The 20006-nt window shown below is 39.4% G+C and overlaps 2 protein-coding genes across 2 annotated transcripts in view; both read left to right on the top strand.

Annotated features, from left to right (window-relative positions):
• The window catches only part of gogo (thrombospondin-1 like protein golden goal), a 533136-nt gene that overhangs the window by 499103 nt on the left and 14027 nt on the right, over window positions 1-20006 (top strand). Inside the window, exons 8-11 of the mRNA XM_074099288.1 lie at window positions 3339-3517; window positions 5736-5875; window positions 7809-7945; window positions 13353-13538. Coding sequence (XP_073955389.1) covers window positions 3339-3517; window positions 5736-5875; window positions 7809-7945; window positions 13353-13538 — 642 coding nt within the window. The remainder of the gene's footprint in view (window positions 1-3338; window positions 3518-5735; window positions 5876-7808; window positions 7946-13352; window positions 13539-20006) is intronic.
• Window positions 10640-12760, top strand: LOC141436162 (cilia- and flagella-associated protein 157). Its single transcript, XM_074099043.1, has one exon. It carries the CDS (start codon window positions 10752-10754, stop codon window positions 12642-12644), a length of 1893 nt encoding a protein of 630 aa, XP_073955144.1. The 5' UTR covers window positions 10640-10751; the 3' UTR covers window positions 12645-12760.

Below are 20006 nucleotides of genomic sequence, written 5' to 3'. Positions count from 1 at the left end.
CCTGAAAATAATGATTTTTAATGCCCTGCGTTCACGCTTGGTAGCATTTGAATTTCAGGGATCCTTTTGACACTGACGTAAATAAACAGCAATATGAAGGTACCGTAAACTACTTCAACTTTGCCCTCTGGTCCTAACATTGCCTGATTCGATTTAGAGTCGATAACTCAGCACCCTTTAGGTTTTTAAACTTTTATCCCCCCGTAATAATAATTCCCGTGTAGATAAAAGTTTAAAACCCATAAGAGTGCTAAATTATCGACTCTAAATCAAATCAGGCAATGTTGGGGCCAGAGGGCAAAGTTGAAGTAGTTTACGGTACGCCTCTCCAGTATTCTGCCACTTCTTTACAAATGCATAAATCACTACAAAAATATTTGACAAAATAAACCCGGAACCCACTTTAAGCTCGACATGTTTCACGCTAATTAGTAGTTCTGTCTCTAGGAGTACGCGACTACTAAAATATTAAAGTCGTAAACAAAATATCTGTATCAGATTAGGCTAGTACAAGTACGTTATATAGTTATGTAACTATATGAAAAAATCCATTGTCCGCGTACATAATCATGTTACACATCCAGCATTGGTAGGCGCCAAATTATTTCTAAGCTTAATCGTGGTACGCTTGCTTCGCTCACTCGGTTCTTTAGCGCGATTGCTCGCAATTGTACCTAACACTCCACCTCGCTTTGTTCGTCGTGAACCTAATTTTCCGTAACCTAAATTGACAGTAAAGGATCTATTTGCAGTAGGAAATAGTTGGCCCCTTTCAGTGCTGGTTATGTAAGATAGTTATGTACGGGGAACAAGATGAAAAATCAACAACCCGGCAAGAAACTTAACGAAGTATATAATAAAAAAACTACAGTGTATATAATGGCTTTTAAAATACAATAACTCTTTATTGAACACCAATACTTAGTAGCAGTACTTACACAAAACACAGGTAGGTACTGTAGGAACTAGGCTGTATACCGCTGGCAGGTGTAAAACTGACCACCTGGCAGGTTAGATTAACCTAGTTTTGTATAAAAGGATAGGATTTTATATTGTTTTTCTAGAATTTGACTTTAAAACCGATTGACAGCGGTATACATGCCGGGAGCACGGATTGCTCCCGATAGCCTAAGCGGCTGGTGCCATTTTATGTAAATCTATTTATAAGTACTACCAAGTTCTAAATAAATCGAAATAATTGAAAAACATCGTTATTATTTAACAGTTTAAAGTCACGCGCGTTGATCCCCAGTACCTAAGCTCTCACCAAGTTACAGTCCCCACAGTACAGTCAAGAGAAGACTTTAATTAATTAAACCATTTCATAGTAAACGTCATAGTGACATCGCATTAATTAACAAAGAAAATCGTAATGACTTTTCCTATTTTTATTATAGTTATACTTAATTAGGCACTTGTCCCACCGCCGACGATGAGCGAGAAGCGAGCAGAGCGAGTAACTAGAAACGAGTGGGCGAGCAGTGAAAAGCGAGTGTACGAGCACGACGGGCGATTACTCGCTCCACTCGCTCGAGCCGGGCGGCCGCCAAGCTAACAGCGCTGAGCGAGTATCGCTGAGCTAGTGTTATAGCTCAGCGAGTTTTATAGCTCTTGTCGCTGCGACAAAAGATGTAAGAGCGAGTTCTCGCCGGCAGTGTGAACCGCCAGCGATCAACAACACACACTCTCACACTCACACACTCTTATATCTTTTGTTCGTTTCTTGAGCGAGAAAATAGTCGATAGCCAATCGTTTCCTCGCCGGCAGTGAGACAAGTGCCTTATAATAAATGGAGCGATATTGCAGCTCCCATCAACTTCGGAGGTCAAATGAGCGTTTGTATTAATTAATATAATGGACCAATTGTTTAATAGTATATTAAAATAATACATCTTAATGGACTGAACCCACGCGATCGCCCCCGATTTGCTTTTTCGATGGCAAACAAAGGGAATAAATGTTTTATGCCTAAGGGCGTTGCTAAAAGCTCATATTTCTTTTACAACCGTCGCTCTGGAGTTTTTACTCTAATTCACTTGTACTTCATGTGTGGAGTATAATGTATTCATGGCCAGGTAAAGGTTTGTACCCACTACGCCGTATCAGCCATGAACGTAATAGGAACGTCTCAGGAACGGAATGTTCGATGCGCATGACACGCGACGACGACGGAGGGCCCCATATACGGTACGATTCGTCTGTACCCTTAGTGTAAGTTTTCGATTACAAAATACGTCTCGATCGCGTTCGCGTTAAAATCTCAATTTATATGGACACACAGACAGCGCCTCTAGCGGAACGCTTGCGATGTTCGTGTTTCTATACCAATTAAGATTTTAACGCGAACGCGATCGAGACGTATTTTGTAACCGAAAACTTACTCTAAGGGCACTGATGAAAATCGTGACGATTGATCGTAAAGAGCCATACTGTCGATTCATCGTTACGATATTCATGATTGCATGGGATTTTGTTGCGATATCCGACGTCGTTTTAATACGAGAGTGAGAGGGTCGGTACGATAAAAACATCGATTTTCAAATTTAGTGGTAGCCCCCTATATTGGCGGTAAGCCATTATTTTATTCAGTTGTTTTCTTATCGCCTTTCTTTTGCCGATCTGTAAAGTGTTTGGAAACAAAATAATTTAATTTTTTGCATTTTTCGAAAATCATTGTCCGGCGTCGGGCTTCTAATAGACCCTCGGTAGCATTCCCCTTCTTACGCCCATTAATGCACAATGTACTATTATCATGGACAAGAATGTTTGGAAATAATTCCGAAGCTTCTTTTTCTAGTAGCCTGTATAATGTCTCACTGCTGGGCATAGGCCTCCACTCCTGACCTCCACAACTCCCGTTCTGACGCTATGTCAGGCCAGTCCTTTGCCTTATTTAAATCGTCCCGCCATCTCCTTCTCGGTCTGCCTCGACGTCCCTGGCCGTTCTCCGGCACCCACCAGGTACAGATCTGTTCACTCACGAAGGCGCGATCCTCCACAGCTAATTATCAATGTGCACGAGTAAACTTCGTACTTACACGTTGTCTTAGTCTCAGTGTGCGTGACTGACGGTACGCTTGCGACTGAGGACACGTTCGAGCTACGCACACAAAGACTTTTCCTACGGATAAGTTTACAACTGCAATAATTTTATTATAAAATGTGGAGGGGCGCACCTTCGTGAGTTAACAGCAGGGCTACTACGAAACTCGAAACTCGAAGTTTGTATCGTATCGTATCGGCACGACTCGACCTTCGAGTTTCGAGTTTCGTAGTATAGTAGCCCTGCTGATCTGTAATTATGTTCCCCTTCTTACATAAAACAATTATTTTTCAGGCGGACTGGTCTGAGCAGTTTGTTCTGAACGTGCATGGCGGCTCTGTCTTCCCGTGTGGGGAGGGCGTACGAGTCCTCTTCCAGTACCCCGAGTGCGTCCTCGAAGGCGCCGACAGAGTACGCGTCTTTGGACGCGACGCGGAGCGGCTGCGGTACGTCGCCGAGCGACGCGTACGCAGGTATGATGTCTTCCATGTCATGTCCGATAGAGTACCGTAAACTGCTTCAACTTTGCCCTCTGGCCCCAACATTGCCCGAGTTGATTTAGAGTCGATAAGTTAGTACTCTTATAGGTTTTAAACTTTTATCTACACGGGAATTATTATTACGGGGGGATAAAAAATTAAAACCTAAAGGGTGCTAAGTTATCGACTCTAAACCGAATCAGGCAATGTTGGGGCCAGAGGGCAAAGTTGAAGCAGTTTACGGTAAAGTTTAAGTTTGTTTACATACCCGAATATGGCTAGCAAAGCCAAACTTCGTTTACAGGTCCCATTATTATGGGGCTCGCAAATTTTACAAGTTCGTTTCAACAAACTGACATTCACACGGATACTGATGATTTTAAATCACGTTCAATAAGATCGAAGAAAAATACTACGCGCTAAGTGCTATTTTTTTGTTTTTAGAAAAAAAAATCCTTAACTTGTACTACTTGTTGAAAAAGTCTATTATTGGGTTGTTACAACATAAAAATCTAATATTGAAGGCTAGGTCTGTTTGCCCTGACCATCTAATTCGCTCTTCTGATAAATTTATGCGAACTAATTTTATGACAATTAAAGTTATACTTAGTTAATAATGCCATGCAGATTTTAATTATATGAATTCATTATTATGCTAAATAAGAGTTATGCTTTTTTATTATTATGACAGTTCAATATTATGCGCAATCATATTATGCCAAATCTGTTATGCAGATTCAAATGTGTGTACATTAACTGTGGGGGGAATTACGAAAGTAAAGCTCTCTCTGCAGGTTATATGCATAACAAAACTGTTAATGCCACAGTACTGATAACCCGATTGAATTTCTGAACACGTCCCAACATGTTTGCTAGTTGACCACTCCCGTTAGAAAGCGCTAATTAGCAGTCGTCACGCCATACGTGATACCATAGTACAAGAGGAGAAGTATGCACACTCCGACCCTTTAACTCCGGCGCGGACGCTTAGGGTGTTGTCGATGTCTATTTTAGATTAATTACCTACCGGCAAATAATTTTAGTACGAACGTTAACTTAAAATTGTCGTATGTCTGTGTCTAGACAAAAAAAAATCTATACCGCTATATTATTATTATTATACTAAATTTAAAAATATTATTTATAAATTCGCGTGTGGTGATGGCGACTGTGTATATACTACTCATGTTTCCTACACATAATACTATAACCATATTGTTTATGGGTAGGTAGAATCTATTATTTTTTCATATGTAGCTGCACGAAACTATTACACTACACTTATATACTACTAATTTACAACTATACCTAATAAAAGAAATACGTAAGTACGAGTACGCAAACGTAAAAGCTGATCATCTCGCGAAGCGAGCGCAAAGACGAGCGAGCTAAAATGAAAACGCACGGCACCGACGGCAGCGCAGCCTTGTGCGTGCGGCGGATGCGTGCGTACCGGCGCCAACCGGCACGCACACATTTAAGCCGCGCGATGTACTTTATGTTTGTAGTGAACCTACTTCTCCTCTTTTACTATGGTGATACAGCGTGCATATAATTGCATATCGCTATAACTCCGGGAACTAACTTGTTTTGGCTTGTTGGGATTAGTTTTCGGGATGGTATTGGTTTATATAAACAGATGTGCTTATAGCTTAGTTATAGAGCTTGTTTAAGTAATATACAAGATGTTAATTAAATAACTGAAAACCAGCTCAGAATCCAGAGTAGAGTTTATTACAATATGTTTTAAATGAAGTTGTGTTTGAGTTTTTAAATCCCTTTTTTATTGTTACTCTAAAAGTTACGACTGCAACAGGCGGCAGTTAAATAATTTAGCGAGGTTGCATTTATTTCGATAATTTAATACTGGACGGTTTGCTGTCACAGATTGAAACTTGCTGGCACACGAACATCAAAATATGTGCACTTCGCGTGGGAATTCCCAAAAATTAAATCATGGTTTTCATTGACGTTACATTAAAAACAATCAATCAATCAGCGGTTGTTGTTTCGAGATTTTATCCCTGTCCCGTGGGAATATCGTAATAAAAGTAGCCTATGTTTGATTCCAGATTTCCTGCCATCTACGTACCAAATTTCATCCTTATCCGTTTCAGCGTGAAGGAGTAACTCACTCACTCACAAACTTTTGCATTCAATTTATAATTTCAGTAGGACAAAATTAATGAAAGTATTGTATTTCTTCCCCTAGAGGGCAGCACACAGCATCCTTCGACTGCCGTCTCTTCAGCGAGCGCTACCCGGAGTACTGCTTTGTTTACGTATCGCAAGCTGTAACTGGTGCCGTGGCTGATGTCCGGATGGACTGCCTACCTACTCTACCTTTGTCGGGTAAGCTGTGGTTTAATACACCACAGTTAATTGGTTTACTAAGTAATGATGGCCAAACGAATAAGTTCGATTAAGTGGCAATGGGCAGGCCATAATAGCGAGGAGAACTGATGGCCATTGGGGCTGAAAAGTTCTCAAATCGAGACCGTACCGTGAACTGCTTCAACTTTGCCCTCTGGCCCCAACATTGCCTGATTCAATTTGGAGTAGATAACTAGCACCCTTCTAGGTTTTTAAACTTTTATCCCCCCACAATAATAATTCCCGTGTAGATACAAGTTTAAAACCTATAAGAGTGCTAAGTTATCGACTCTAAATCGAATCAGGCAATGTTGGGGCCAGAAGGCAAAGTTGAAGCAGTTTACGGTACGTAACTTGAAAATACAAACTGAAATATACACGCACATGATGATTTTTCTGGTTTTTCTGTGCATCTATATTTCAGTTTGTATTTTCAATTTAGGTTTTACGGGATGACCGTAAAAGTAAAAATTTGGAATTGAAATAAAAAATACAAAAAGATTCCAAAAAAACAATCTTTACCGTACGTAACGCACACCAGTGTGCCGCGTATATTTTCAGTGCCCTTTGTGTAAGTTTTCGGTACAAAATACGTCTCGATCGCGTTCGCGCTAAAACCTCAATTTGTATGGAAACACGAACATCGCAAACGTTCCGCTAGAGGCGCTGTTCGTGTTTGCATACAAATTGAGATTTTAATGCGAACGCGATCGTGACGTATTTTGTAACCTAAAACTTACACTAAGGGCACAGTACCACTAATGAGTTTACAGTGACCGTACTCGATAGCGACGGCGTAAATTATTTGTATGGAGAATTGTACAGCGCCTCTACAAATAATTTACGCCGTCACTATCAAGTACGGTCACTGTAAACTCATGGTAGTGGTACAGGTGTGACGCGATCGCCGCGAAGTGTATGCGATTCGTACAAAAGGTGTCAACGAGACCCTATTAATAAGCCTCCGCTGTCCGGATGTCCAGTTATGTTATAGATATTATGGGTGTATACTGTACTGAACCCTTTATAGGTACTCTATACGCGTCAGTCCGCGCACTTGGCTATTTTTTACTGGTGTGCAGTGAAACTTTGATGAACGAAAAGTGTGCCGTTAAAACCAAAAGGTTGAAAATGCCTGAGATAGACGAATGACCTGGTTGCGTGGGTTTACGGTGGATGCAGGCCGCCTCCAACCGAAGCAACTGGCGGCCTATGTCCAACTGTGGACGTCCTATGGCTGATATGATGATGAAGTTTTAACATTATGTATTCAAATTCACTTGTTCTATCAATTTGTAATTGCATACATCATCAATGCCGCAGCCATTCGCAATGCAGCTGATTGGTCCATATTCACATAGCCCCTCTGAATGCAGTTAATGATGTCAAATTAACTTAATGATTAAACTTAAATCGAGCGCAAAATACACAAAGTAGTAATAATGAGAGAACATAGTATCCATAATTGGTTGCTGACGCATTTTAGAATTGACTATATTATTTTGCTGCCCACAACGCGCGGATAAAAAGAAGCATAACGTTAAATCAGGAACGTTAAACATGGAACGTTCCGTTAATATTTTTTTGATCTGTTGACTGATCACATCTACATTCGGAACCTAATTACAGACATATTAAAAAAAATGTTAGCCGGAAGAACCCAGAGTTGAATAAAATACTCGCTCTTAGAACACCACAATCAACGATAATTTGCCACCAGTAAGTATTCAATACATTGATTGATCGAAAATCTCCTGATGTCAGTTCACCTCTGCCACTCGACGACTTCATCCCCTAACGGTTATCTGTTCTTCGAGCGATGTCATTTGCAATTGCCATTAAACTTACGTGTTCTTCAAGCTATGTTCCATTTATGCTTGTTGCGTTTATAGTTTCATATTTTCGCCAATAGATGGCGGCGCGGGCGGCTGGGGCGCGTGGTCGGCCTGGTCGGCATGTCCATCGCCTGCGCACTGTTCTACGCGCACGCGCAGCCGACATCGCTTCTGCGACTCGCCACCTCCCGCCTACGGAGCGAAGTACTGCGAGGTATGTTTGATGCGCCACCAACAGATGTCGCCACACGTTTTTCCAAGATACATTTAATGACCCATTACGGGTACGTAGGTACAGCCCAACAAATTGAATCATGACCTTTTAGTAATCAATTTCACTATGGTTTCCTTGACAAAAGTATGAAATGTCAACATGACACTGTACCTACAGTCACTTGCATTAATATCTGACACAAAAAAACATGCATAAATAACTGAGACGACTCAGTTTCTAAGGCCAGTCGTGTCAGATATTTTTGCACGCACGCTGTGGCAGATAAATCCGAGTGACTGTACCTCTTACAAGTGTGGATTGGGAACTGCAAGCACTACATTGTGGTGCATTGCAAGCTCAAGCAAGTTTCCTCGCGACGTTTTCCTTCACCAAAATAGATCGAGGTATCGCTGGATGCAAAGTAGGAGGTGGGAGAACCACGAATCGATCTCAGCGCGCGCCTTGGCCAAATAAGGAACTTTCTGCGGACCGTCACTATATTTACTAGTTTACGTATAAAAGTCAAAAAGTCAAAGTCAAAATATCTTTATTCAATTTAGGCTATAACAAGCACTTATGAATGTCAAAAACAATCTACCATCGGTTCGGAAAAACCTCTGTTGAGAAGAATCCGGCAAGAAACTTTTTAAACAGATTTACAATATTATTAAATGATATGTATACATCATATGTATTTAACACAACTTTATTTTTAACACAGTAGGTATCCGTTAAGAAACTAGTACCCTTTTTTTATAAAAAGAGGGGGCAAACGAGCAGACGGGTCACCTGATGGAGAGCGAGCCTTAGTGTAGTGTAAGTTTTCGGTTACAAAATACGTCTCGATCGCGTTCGCGTTAAAATCTCAATTTGTATGGATACACGAACATCGCAAACGTTCCGCTAGAGGCGCTGTTCGTGTTTGCATACAAGTTAAGATTTTAACGCGAACGCGATCGAGACGTATTTTGTAACCGAAAACTTACACTAAGGGCACTGCTGCGTAGTTAACTGTAAGAGCAACGGCAAAAACAGTGATCAAAAAGACATTCATGAGAATGTGTGTATACTACCTGAAATTAATTGATTGTGACATTTTAGACGGGGAATAAAAAAGGTCAACGTTATTGTCGATTTACATGACCTAGTAGAATATATGTAAACTACGATATAACATTGAAATGATTTGTTTGTTTCCTTACTCTTCGTAATGACAGCCAGCCATTTGACATTTAAAAGTCGCTAGTTGGCGCTGTCATCGCGCACCCAGCGAATAGTTTCCGAAAACCTAAGATATACAAGTCCGGGCCAAACCCACGACCTCTGAGATACGACATACTTTTAGGCTACCACAAGTTTGGTACGCTTTTACCCCCAATGCACAAAGTGTGAGTGTGTGTGTTGTAAGTTTGACGCCAATATATTTCTGTCTGTGGCATTGTAGCTCTCAAACGGATCAACCGATTTTGATGCAGTTTTTCAACGTGAAAGCGAGTTTCTTTTGTGGATCTTAGATATGTTTCATTAAAATCTGTTTAGCCGTTTTTATGATATTGAGCTTTGTTATTTACAAGTACTAAATAAAATTTACTGCAAGTGCAAATATGTTCATTAAATAGCGCTACGGATTTATCATAGGATTTATAATGTTTTGGTAAATTGACGTTTTAATGAAGTAGGTGATTGTCAATGAGGTCAATCTCGATAATTAATTAACCGTTCATTAGTCCGTGTACCGTTATAATCCTTTTTAATAATGAATTTACCGCACACCTGACATCAATATGAATTAATAACTATATACTTCTTGCGGTGAAGGAAAACATCGTGAGGAAACCTGCACAAATCTGCGAAGCAATTCAATGGATTGTGTTGAAGTTCCCAATCCGCACTGGGCCCGCGTGGGAACTATGGCCCAAGCCCTCTTGTTCTGAGAGGAGGCCTGTGCCCAGCAGTGGGACGTATATAGGCTGGGATGATGATGATGAACTATATACTTATTTGTATTAGCGTTTATATACTCGTAGGCGCTTTGTTTCGTTCCCCGTAATTGTAAGTAGGATTTTATCACGAAAGCAAATGTTTTTTATCCTCTGTTGGTTAAGGTTTGTCTGCAATAAATAAATAGTGAAATAAAATAACTTTTTTTTGTTTTCTATTTATCCGGAATTATTTTAATAACAAGGGTTTGCCTGCGACTCTGCAAAGAATTAATTTATCGCTATCCCGTGGGTAAAACCAGGGTCTCAAACGATTTTTGTACCAAATTTTATTTAAATCGGTTCTTCGGTGTAATCGGAAGATGTAACAGACAGAAACACATAATGTTCGCATATATTATAATACTAGCTTTTGTCCGCGGCTTCGCCCGCGTGGAATTCGGTTAACGCGCGCTGTTCCCTCGGGAAATGTACATTTTTCCGGGATAATAAGTAGCCTTTGTCACTCTCTGGCCCATAAACTATCTCTATGGCAAAAATCACGTCGATACGTCGCTCCGTTTCGACACACAAACACACACACTTTCGCATTTATAATATAAGTATGGAAGTATGGATTAGCAAGAATTAATATCATTATATTTACCTACCAAACCTAGTCGCAGTAAATTGACAAAAAGGTGTGATGTCTCATTATTATCTATGTATCGGTTTGGTATCGTTGCTTCATGCATTCACGATTCACGTATCTATGCAACCGTCAAACAGTTTTGTCAATATTCGCGGTCGCTGTCACAACAACAAGCTTTTTCTTACGTTTGTTTTTACTTTTATCCGCTCAATCAATAACAAGATTATTTTGAACTATGGCACCTAAAAAAAAGGGGGGCGAGGAACCAGCTGCAGCTAAAGGCGGTGCCCACGCTTTTAGTGAAGTTGATAAAACGTTCCTCGAACTACAGTTAGCTGAAGCCAACAGAAAAGTCGCAAGGCTACGATCAGCGGTAGACGAGTACGAGTTACGCAATGAGGAACTCCAGAAGGCATACGACAAACTAGACGAAGACAGAGCTGATATAATAGCGTATCTAAAGAAAACACTTAACTTGAAAAGTGAAGAAAACAACGAACTAAAAGACAAGGTCAAGGGCTTAGAAGAAACAAGGGATATCGAAAATGCGCAGTTCAAAGAAACAGTCAATGAATTGGAACGGAATTTCACTATTATGAAGGATCAGCTGACTTCTGAAAATAAACTTTTGGCTGGGAAACTAAATACGCTGGAGGAGTTTAGAGCTATAAGAGACGATTTGATGAGAAAATTTGAAAAACAGGAACAGGATTTTAAAGACCAGGAAATGAAGTACAAACGAATCATTTATGATGCAGAAAAGAAATTTGTAATTGGAAAAGATAAGTTAAAGAAGGAAATGGAGGGCCGGCTTTTACAACTAGCTCAAGATTTCCAAGACGCTACTGAGCTTCGGATCGCAGCGTCAACACATAGAGTTATAAGAGAAAACATTGCTATTAATAATGAGTTGGACAGTATATTAACTACTCAAGCTAAGTTGGCGGACCAGAATGAGCGATATAAAGAAAGTGAACGGGCTGCAAAAGTTGCGATGGAGTTAGCTGAGGAGGAGCGTGATAAAGCTATAAACAAAAACGTGGTGCAACTCAAAGTAATCGATCAGCTTACTACAGCATTGCAAAACATAAAGAAAGAGAGAGCGCTTTTCGAGAAACGTAACTATGACTTAGACGTTTTACAGAGTAAAATTCAGCATTTGACAAAGGAAAACAGTAATTTGACTTTGCAAGTTCGAATACTGGAACAAAATCTACATGGAAAGTTAAATGATCAAAACCGAGTGCTAGTAGAAGCTTCGAAGATTGAAAAAGAACGTACTAAGTTGAAGAATATACTGAAAGAAGCTGCCACAGCTATACAAGCTGCTCTTAAGCTTGACCAATGGGCTATAACTGATAAGACTAGAACAGTAATGGATAGACAGACTTTGCTGTCACGACTCCTAGATATTGTAACTCAATATAAGGATACATTGCGAGCTGAATCCATGGACACCCTCGCTTCCCTCGGCAAAGTATACGAAGAAGGCGATCTCGGATTTGTTCCCAAACCACCTCAGAAGAGATCGACTGCTTCTGTGGCTAAGTCTACTGCATCACGAGAGTCTCTCAGAGCTGAAAAGCGTAGTGTATCATCTGTATCACTCTCCAGTTCGAGCTTGGGCAGTGTTAAAACTGTTCCTAGTATGAAGATAATACCAGTGTCTACAGAACCAGAGCTTACTGCCAAGGAAAGTCTTCCATCGTTTGTCACATCCACTAAATCCAGTGTTAGCGAAGAAAGTGTAGAAGAAGAAGAAGATTTGAATCTTACTGATATTGAGAGACAATTAGCAGCAAGCAAGGCTGAGATCCAACGCTCAATTATGAAGGACTTAGCTTATTCGCAAACTACATTAAAGAAGGACAAAGAACGCGAAGACAGAATGAAATCCTCGAAGTCAATGCTAATGGTGGCTGAAGATGAAGAGGACGGCAAGGAAGAAGCTGAAGGAGAAACTGTTGAAGGAGAAGAGGGGGAAATAAAAGAAAAACATGTTCGTTTAGCAGAAGAAGCAGATGCAGAGGCAACGGAGGGTGAAGAAAAGAAGGCAGAAGGTGAAGAAAAAGCGGCAGAAGATGAAGAAACTGTTAAAGAAGAGCAGGCAAAAGAGGCTGCGGAATAACATAAAAAACTAACTTGCATTGAGTTCTTGTGTCCGATTGTAACAAATAGTTTTTGATTAAAATGAATTTTACATTAATTTGCTTTAAAATAATTTTTCAAAATAAAGTTTTCTCAAAATAAGCTTGTTGGTTTATTTTTGTTCTTGGAAGGCTTGTAATCAAGTAATATAAGTACCGTTTATCTCAAGTTAGTCCCGCTCACGTCTTTCTAATCTCCCTCTATAGTTGATTTTATTTTTGTGGGTTCAACTCAAAGTAAAAGTATTAAGTTATGTCACTGAAAGTACAGATAATAGTAGTCTCTGGGAAAACGATTGTTACCGAGTTTTAGCCCGAGCAAAGCTCGGTCACCCAGGTACTATGTATTTACTAAATAAATAGTACTACCAGGTACTATTTATTTGTAAATTTGAACTCGTATTATCAGTGGCGTAGCTAGGTAACCTAGGGCCCTGGGGCAAATAAAAAAATGGGGCCCACTGCTATCAAAACTGGTAAGGTTTTTTGAAGTAAAATCATTATGTATACAAATAAAAAAAATGCTAAGCAACTTTATCATCAGCTATAAAGCAGAATTTCGAGGGCCCCCTGAGCTTGAGGGCCCCGGGGCACTGCCCCGCCTAGCCCCTTGGTAGCTACGCCACTGCGTATTATACTCGTAAACCCCGACTACGTATATTCTGCAGAACGCCCTCTTGATTTACCAGGGTCAAGCAGTAGAGCTGGCGGCGTGCGAATGCGCCGCGCGGCCGTGGGCCGGTGACTCGTCGATGGTGGTGTCGGAAGTGGGCCCGCGCTGCCGCTGCGGCTGCGTGCTGCACCTGGCGCCCACAGCTCGCCTGCTGGCGGGCTCGGCACGGGCGTGCCCGGCGCGGTCTTTCTGGCTGCTACAGGTACTTATTTCAAAGTATCTCAAATGTCAATTGTGTCTTGTTTCTTTTCTTTTGTACATAGAGTTTACATACATACATGGAATAATGAAATGTCCTGATAAAAATCCTGACATTACCTTATAAAATCCTGACATTTCTCGTAACTTGTCACAAATAGATAACTAAAGTTATAAGCGAAAAAAAAAATATTTCTTTGGCTGTAATTTATCCTATTACGTTTTAATTGTTTTGAGAGAAATATTACCTATTCGTTTTATTGATTATTTGCTACTTACATTAATCAATTCATACATTAAACCTGTGTATACTTTATAATTAAATATATTGACCCCGGATAACTCACGTCTTGAATCGAGTTTAGCCCGACATGTTTCGGGCAATATATTTAATATGAGTGAGTCTCACGGTAGTTTCATGTTCAAAACTTTATAATTAGTTAAACTTTATAATATATTTTTATTTAATAAACTCATTTCTAAAAGTCCTTCCAATCCTGGCAAAGGGTCAAAAATCCTGACATCCTCACGCAAATCGCTTTGGACGCATCGCTTGCATAACTTTTACGTTTTTCGATTACGCAATTTGTTTGCTTACTCAACTTATCAGTAGCAAATACTATTATTTCAAATCATTTCCAATTTTTGCAATCTTTACTATTTGTCCGGCAAGAACGGCAAGAGACCTCTCGGTCAAAGCCATTTCGTTAACATAATAGCTTACAAGATATGCCCGCTTGGTCTAAGCGAAATAAGTTTTTGGTAAAAAATCAAATTTTTAATACATGCTTTTTTTTGCTAACTGTACTTTTTGTTGACTGTTCTTGTATTGTCACCCAAACTACACTAACCGGTCGATGCCATTAACCGTTGGAGTTCCGTCCTTCGGAGACGATCCTGACCAGACTACCAGGATGTCACTACCAGATTATTGTTTGTTACGCAATTTACATAAGTATGCCAAATTTTAAGTCAATCCAACTACTGGAAGTTGGTCGAAGACAGACATCGGGAGAGGTGAAACTAAATAAAACCTTGTAAAAAGAAGCTCTAGGGAATTGATGAAGATACGAGTATATAAACATACTAACAAATAATCCTAATAATATAAAGTCTCCGCGCCATCTCGTGAGAACCGTGCTATTTTCCGGGATAACAAGTATACTGTATGTTAATCCAGGTTATATAATAAATCACTAATGTTTACAGTTGAATTGAAATTCCAGGACTTTACGAGAATCCCGTGGGAATATTACACTGTGGTTTTCATTGACGTAACATTAAAAACAACCATGCCAATTATTTATTAAGAAAATACAAAATATCTATAGGACTAAAACTACTATTAAATTAAAATAACTAAAAACTAAATAAAATTAAAAAAGAGAGCCTCTTGGGCATGGTGCCCATTGACGGGGCAGGCAGCATTCCCGCGTTGAACTGCGATTGCGATTCTTTGCGCGAGAAAGCTGCCGGCGCGAGGGTTGCCTGTTGCCTCCCTTAACCTATTGCTGAGCTCCCTGTGTAGCTCCAGCGCACCTCTCCACCATGCCATATGACTAAGCCCAGCGGTTGTTATTTCAAGATTTTATCTTTATCCCGTGGGAATATCTAAATAAAAATAGCCCATGTGTTATTCCTGATGTCCAGCTATACAAATATCAAATTTCATCAACATCCGTGCAGCCGTTTAGCGGAAAGAAGCGTTTACCTTTAAGTCAGCGATACAGGGTAACTGGGGTGCTACTACGAAATTCGAAAATCGAAGTTCGTATCGTACCGTCCCTCTCACTCTCGTATTAAACAATATAAGCGCCAGCGGGACGGCAAGACACTAAGTTCGAATTTTGCACTTCGTAGTATAGGGCCAGTTCTCATTATGCCTCCGGTAGACTGCTATTTCGCCTGGCATTGTCCCCGCTGAGAGCGTTTTCAGATTATCCGATCCGATATCGGTATCGGACGCCGATACGATATCGGGGCAAGTAAAATGTATGTGCGGGAACTATGGCCCAAGCCCTCTTGTTCTGAGAGGAGGCCTGTGCCCAGCAGTGGGACGTATATAGGCTGGGATGATTTTAATAATATGTAATTTGAAGCGGCATTGAGAGGGCATCGCTTGAAAAACAGATAACCGTTGAAGGAGAAAGATCGTTGCCAGGCCCCATTAGGTGGGCTAACAACATCGTGAGAATTGCGGGCAACCAGTGGATGCTCAATGACGAGTTGTCATTTAATGTGGCAAAGGGGGAGGCTTTTGTTCAACTGTGAATGTCTTCCTGCTGATGTTTTTTTTTATTCGACTGAATGGAAAACGAGTAAGTGGGTCTCCTGATGATAAGAGATCACCACCGCCCCAGACACCTGCAAACTCTTTATTGTACAATAGAAAAGAAACAAAACGCAATCGATAAACTCAATAATCAATAAACTATCAATCAATAATTGTTATATTATCAATAATTGATAATCATCATTACGTAAAATTTTCACACTTGTCATACTTAAAAATCATTTTATCCTTAAAAAAAACGGCGGATACCGTAATTTTGTTATGAAATTTTAAAATTATTATAACGTAAGTAAGTATGACAATGCACAAGTAAATCAATTCCAAAGACATTTTTTAATTCCATCCAAACAAATGTACATTATGTCGATTGATCGTAAACTTGATTTACGGCGTGAAAAACTCTATAACTTCCAAACGGGCACATTTTGCGAAGTGCCAAAAGCAATAGAAACTTCTGGGTCCGTCCTTTCAAGAGGATCGCTGCTCCTAAGCACGTGACAATTTGACAAGAAAAAAATTACTTACATACTAGCCGTTGCCCGCGACTCCGTCCACGTAGAAGTCGTTTATCGCTATCCCGCGGGAACTGCAATTTTCCGGGATCAAAACTATTCTATGTCCTTCCCCGGGACTCATACTATCTGTAGCGGTTAAGACGAGATATATATCAAATATATGTAAATATATCACGGGACAATTCACACCAATTGACCTAGTCCCAAAGTAAGCTTAGCAAAGCTTGTGTTATGGGTACTAAGCAACGGATAAATATAATTATATAGATAGATACATACTTAAATACATATTAAACACCCAAGACCCGAGAACAAACATTCGTATTTTTCATACAAATATGAACCCGGGACCTCAAGCTTCGTAGTCAGGTTCTCTTTAACCACTAGGCCATCTGGTCTTCAACCGAGATCTGGTCGGTCTGGTCGTCTGTTCGAGATGAAGTAACAAACAAACAAACAGACTTACAAACTTTCGCATTTATAATATTATTGGGATTTATACGCTTCATTTAAAATAAGTATCTGGTTAAATATATCGTTTTCTAGTCTTTAGGGTTCTGTACCTTTAAAGGAAAACACGGAACCCGACTGTCTGAAGAAGGGTTATGTTTTTCGAGCGTTTGTATGTATGTAAGTACGTATTTATTTCTTTGGTCCACTCTGTAACCTAAATAGCTGGACGGTTTTCAACATTATTGTGTGTTATCGTTTGATTTCTCAAAAGTATCGGAGCGATGGAGAATATATGTACATACACACCTACACTACATACATAATATACTATACGTGTTACAACCCGTGATTACAACACTTTTAAGCTACCATTTTCACAAGAACACCAAAAAAGTATGACATAAAAAAACCAAAACCCCACCTGCCTCAAAAATCTTAAAATGAAAGCTAAAATGGAAAAAACAAGTCTAGTAGCCTAGAATTCTGTTAAATAATTTAAACTTTAACAACCGGGTATTTTTGAACTAATCATGATTTGAATGTCTCGAGCTCGACTGCAGACATTTAAGTTAAGTAACATAACAGACTCCTTGACTACTAGGCTAGTTTTCAGTTTAGTTTTTAGGGTTCCGTACCCAAAGGGTGCCGACGGAACCCTATTACTGAGACTCTGCTGTCTGTCTGTCTGTCCGTTCGTCTGTCACAGAGCTTTATCTCTTGAGTCGTAATAGTCAGACACTTATTTTTTTTACAGATTATGTATTTCTGTGGCCGCTATAACAACAAATGCTAAAAACACAATAAAATACTATAAGAGGGGGCTCCCATACAACAAACGTGATTTTATGCCGTTTTTTTTTTTTGCTTGATATTAATAACGGCAACAGGTAAACACTTGAAATATTCACAGAATCTTTAGTTGTATAGGTAATCACTTTAAACATATAGTTAAAATAAAATAATTATTTAAAGGGACTCCCATACAACAAACTTGATTTTTGCCGTTTTTTTGCTAACGTCTTACAGATAATGGTACGAAACCCTTCGTGCGCGAATCCGACTCGCACTTGGCCGGTTTTATTAAAAGTTTTGACGATTGGGTTCTTACTGCCAATTTCTACCATTAATTCAATCTTTAATCCATGTTACAAGAGCGATAGAAGTTTATCAAAAAACATTACTGAAGAAGCCTTCGTAAAGCATCTTTTACATTAGCTCAAGCGAATATTGGCTCTGATCTCTGAGATGTAACGATGATAGAACACGGTTGGTAAGACCTTGTTTGAGAGAAAGACTTGGAAACTCCTTGAGAAGGTTCCGTAGTGGCTATTGTTTTTTTGGATTTTCGTAGCCAACTTTTTGAACGATTGCTTGTTGAAGGTTACCTGTTTCATTATTGTCTAGTTATTTAATTGTTTGGTAAAATATTTTTCTCAAAAATGTCCGTAAAAGTTGACATTATTCTTTACATATCAGAAGGTGAAGTGCATAGTTTATGGTCAGCGAAAAATTAAAAAGTTAAAAGATTGCAGGCGCGCTAGCTCGACAATAATGAATTAGCGCGCCTGCAATCAGTCTAATTTTTTTTTAAGTTAAAAAGGCCATGGAAATGTTGGCACAAGTCGTATACAGCCAAGTTTAATGGCCGGTATCAGATATTTTATTGAAACTCCGGACTTTTTCTATTGGGTCTGAAATAGCTTGTGGTGTTTTCGGTGGAAAAATACACCTGCAGTTTATTTTGATGAAAAAAGGCGGGAAAGCATAAGAAAAATATTGGAATAAAATTAAATTTTACAATATATTTTGAGAAAAAGTTTATTCTATTCAGAATTATTCACCATTTTTGAGAAAAGCTTTATATTAGTCTCGGCTGGAATAGCAATTGCTGGCTTCGTATTAGTTAAACGGACTCGCAAGCTCGTCCGTTTAATACTCATACTCAGCCAGCAATTGCCTACTTCCAGGCCACGACAATAATCTACTAATGGCAATGTGTACATTTGTTTATAACAATAATTGCAGAGTTAAGGAAATATATAAGGTGGGGTCGGAAAATTGGTTACGTTTATTAGTTTTTTCGTGTTTTCTCGTCCTCGATAGTGAAGGTTTCTGTAACAATAAGTTTTTTGGCGCTAGTATTGTATAGTCCATTTAACAACAAATAATTGGCTACGAAATACATAAATAAACAATATCTATATCATCCAATGATCCTACACGAAAAATGAAGACAACAACGTTTTGCCTCTATCCTCCTGAGTGCTGAAATTTTTAACAAACTTATTCAAAGTCAAAGTCAAAGTCAAAATATCTTTAATCAATTTAGGCTATAACAAGCACTTATGAATGTACAAAAAAATCTACCTCCGGTTCGGAAAAACCTCTGTTGAGAAGAATCCGACAAGAAACTCAACGAGGTATATTTATTTTAAACAGATTTACAATTTTATCACAAGTATACTACACAACTTTATTTTTGTTATTTATTATTTAGTTACTTTATTATTTAGTGCTTAAGACCTAGACGTGGTTGACCTGCTTTGTTATTCTGGATATTATTTAAAAATTCTTAGAATCTCCTTTATAAAGTACATTCAGCCGTTATTCTGAGTGTTAATTTATTGGTCCTTTATAAAGTACGCTAAGACTCAAGAGGCTATCATATAAATAACCTAACCATAAAAATTTCATTTTTAATACAAGCTTTTTTGCTGATTGTACTTATGTTGACTGTACTTGCATTGTCACCAAAACTACATTTGCATACCAGATTTCAAGTCGATGCTGTTAACCGTTGAAGAGTTCCGTCCTGCGGAGACGATCTCGACTTATTGTATTGTCCACAATTGTATGCAATTCACATAAGGATACCAAATTTCAAGTCAATCCAAATACCGGAAGTTGGTCGAATTTAACTTGCAAGCGTTGCGGTGTAGCGTTTGCTTGCTTGCGTAGCGTAGGACGTCCACAGACTCGGTGGAGCGATGATCTTCGCAGGACGGCTGGCAAGAGCTGGATGAGAGTGGCCGAGGATCGTGCTCAGTGGCGTGCCATGGGAGAGGCCTATGTCCAGCACGAACATAGGCTGATGATGATGACGAACTTGCAAGATTTGATTACAGACAGACAGACAGACAGATAACGGGACAGGTGAAACTAAATAAAAGCTTGTTCGAAAAACTTGCTCTTGGCACAGAATTGTTATAGT

This window comes from Choristoneura fumiferana, chromosome 16, assembly GCF_025370935.1.
Source record: "Choristoneura fumiferana chromosome 16, NRCan_CFum_1, whole genome shotgun sequence".
Taxonomy (NCBI): domain Eukaryota; kingdom Metazoa; phylum Arthropoda; class Insecta; order Lepidoptera; family Tortricidae; genus Choristoneura; species Choristoneura fumiferana.
This window is presented reverse-complemented; position numbering and strand designations above follow the sequence as displayed.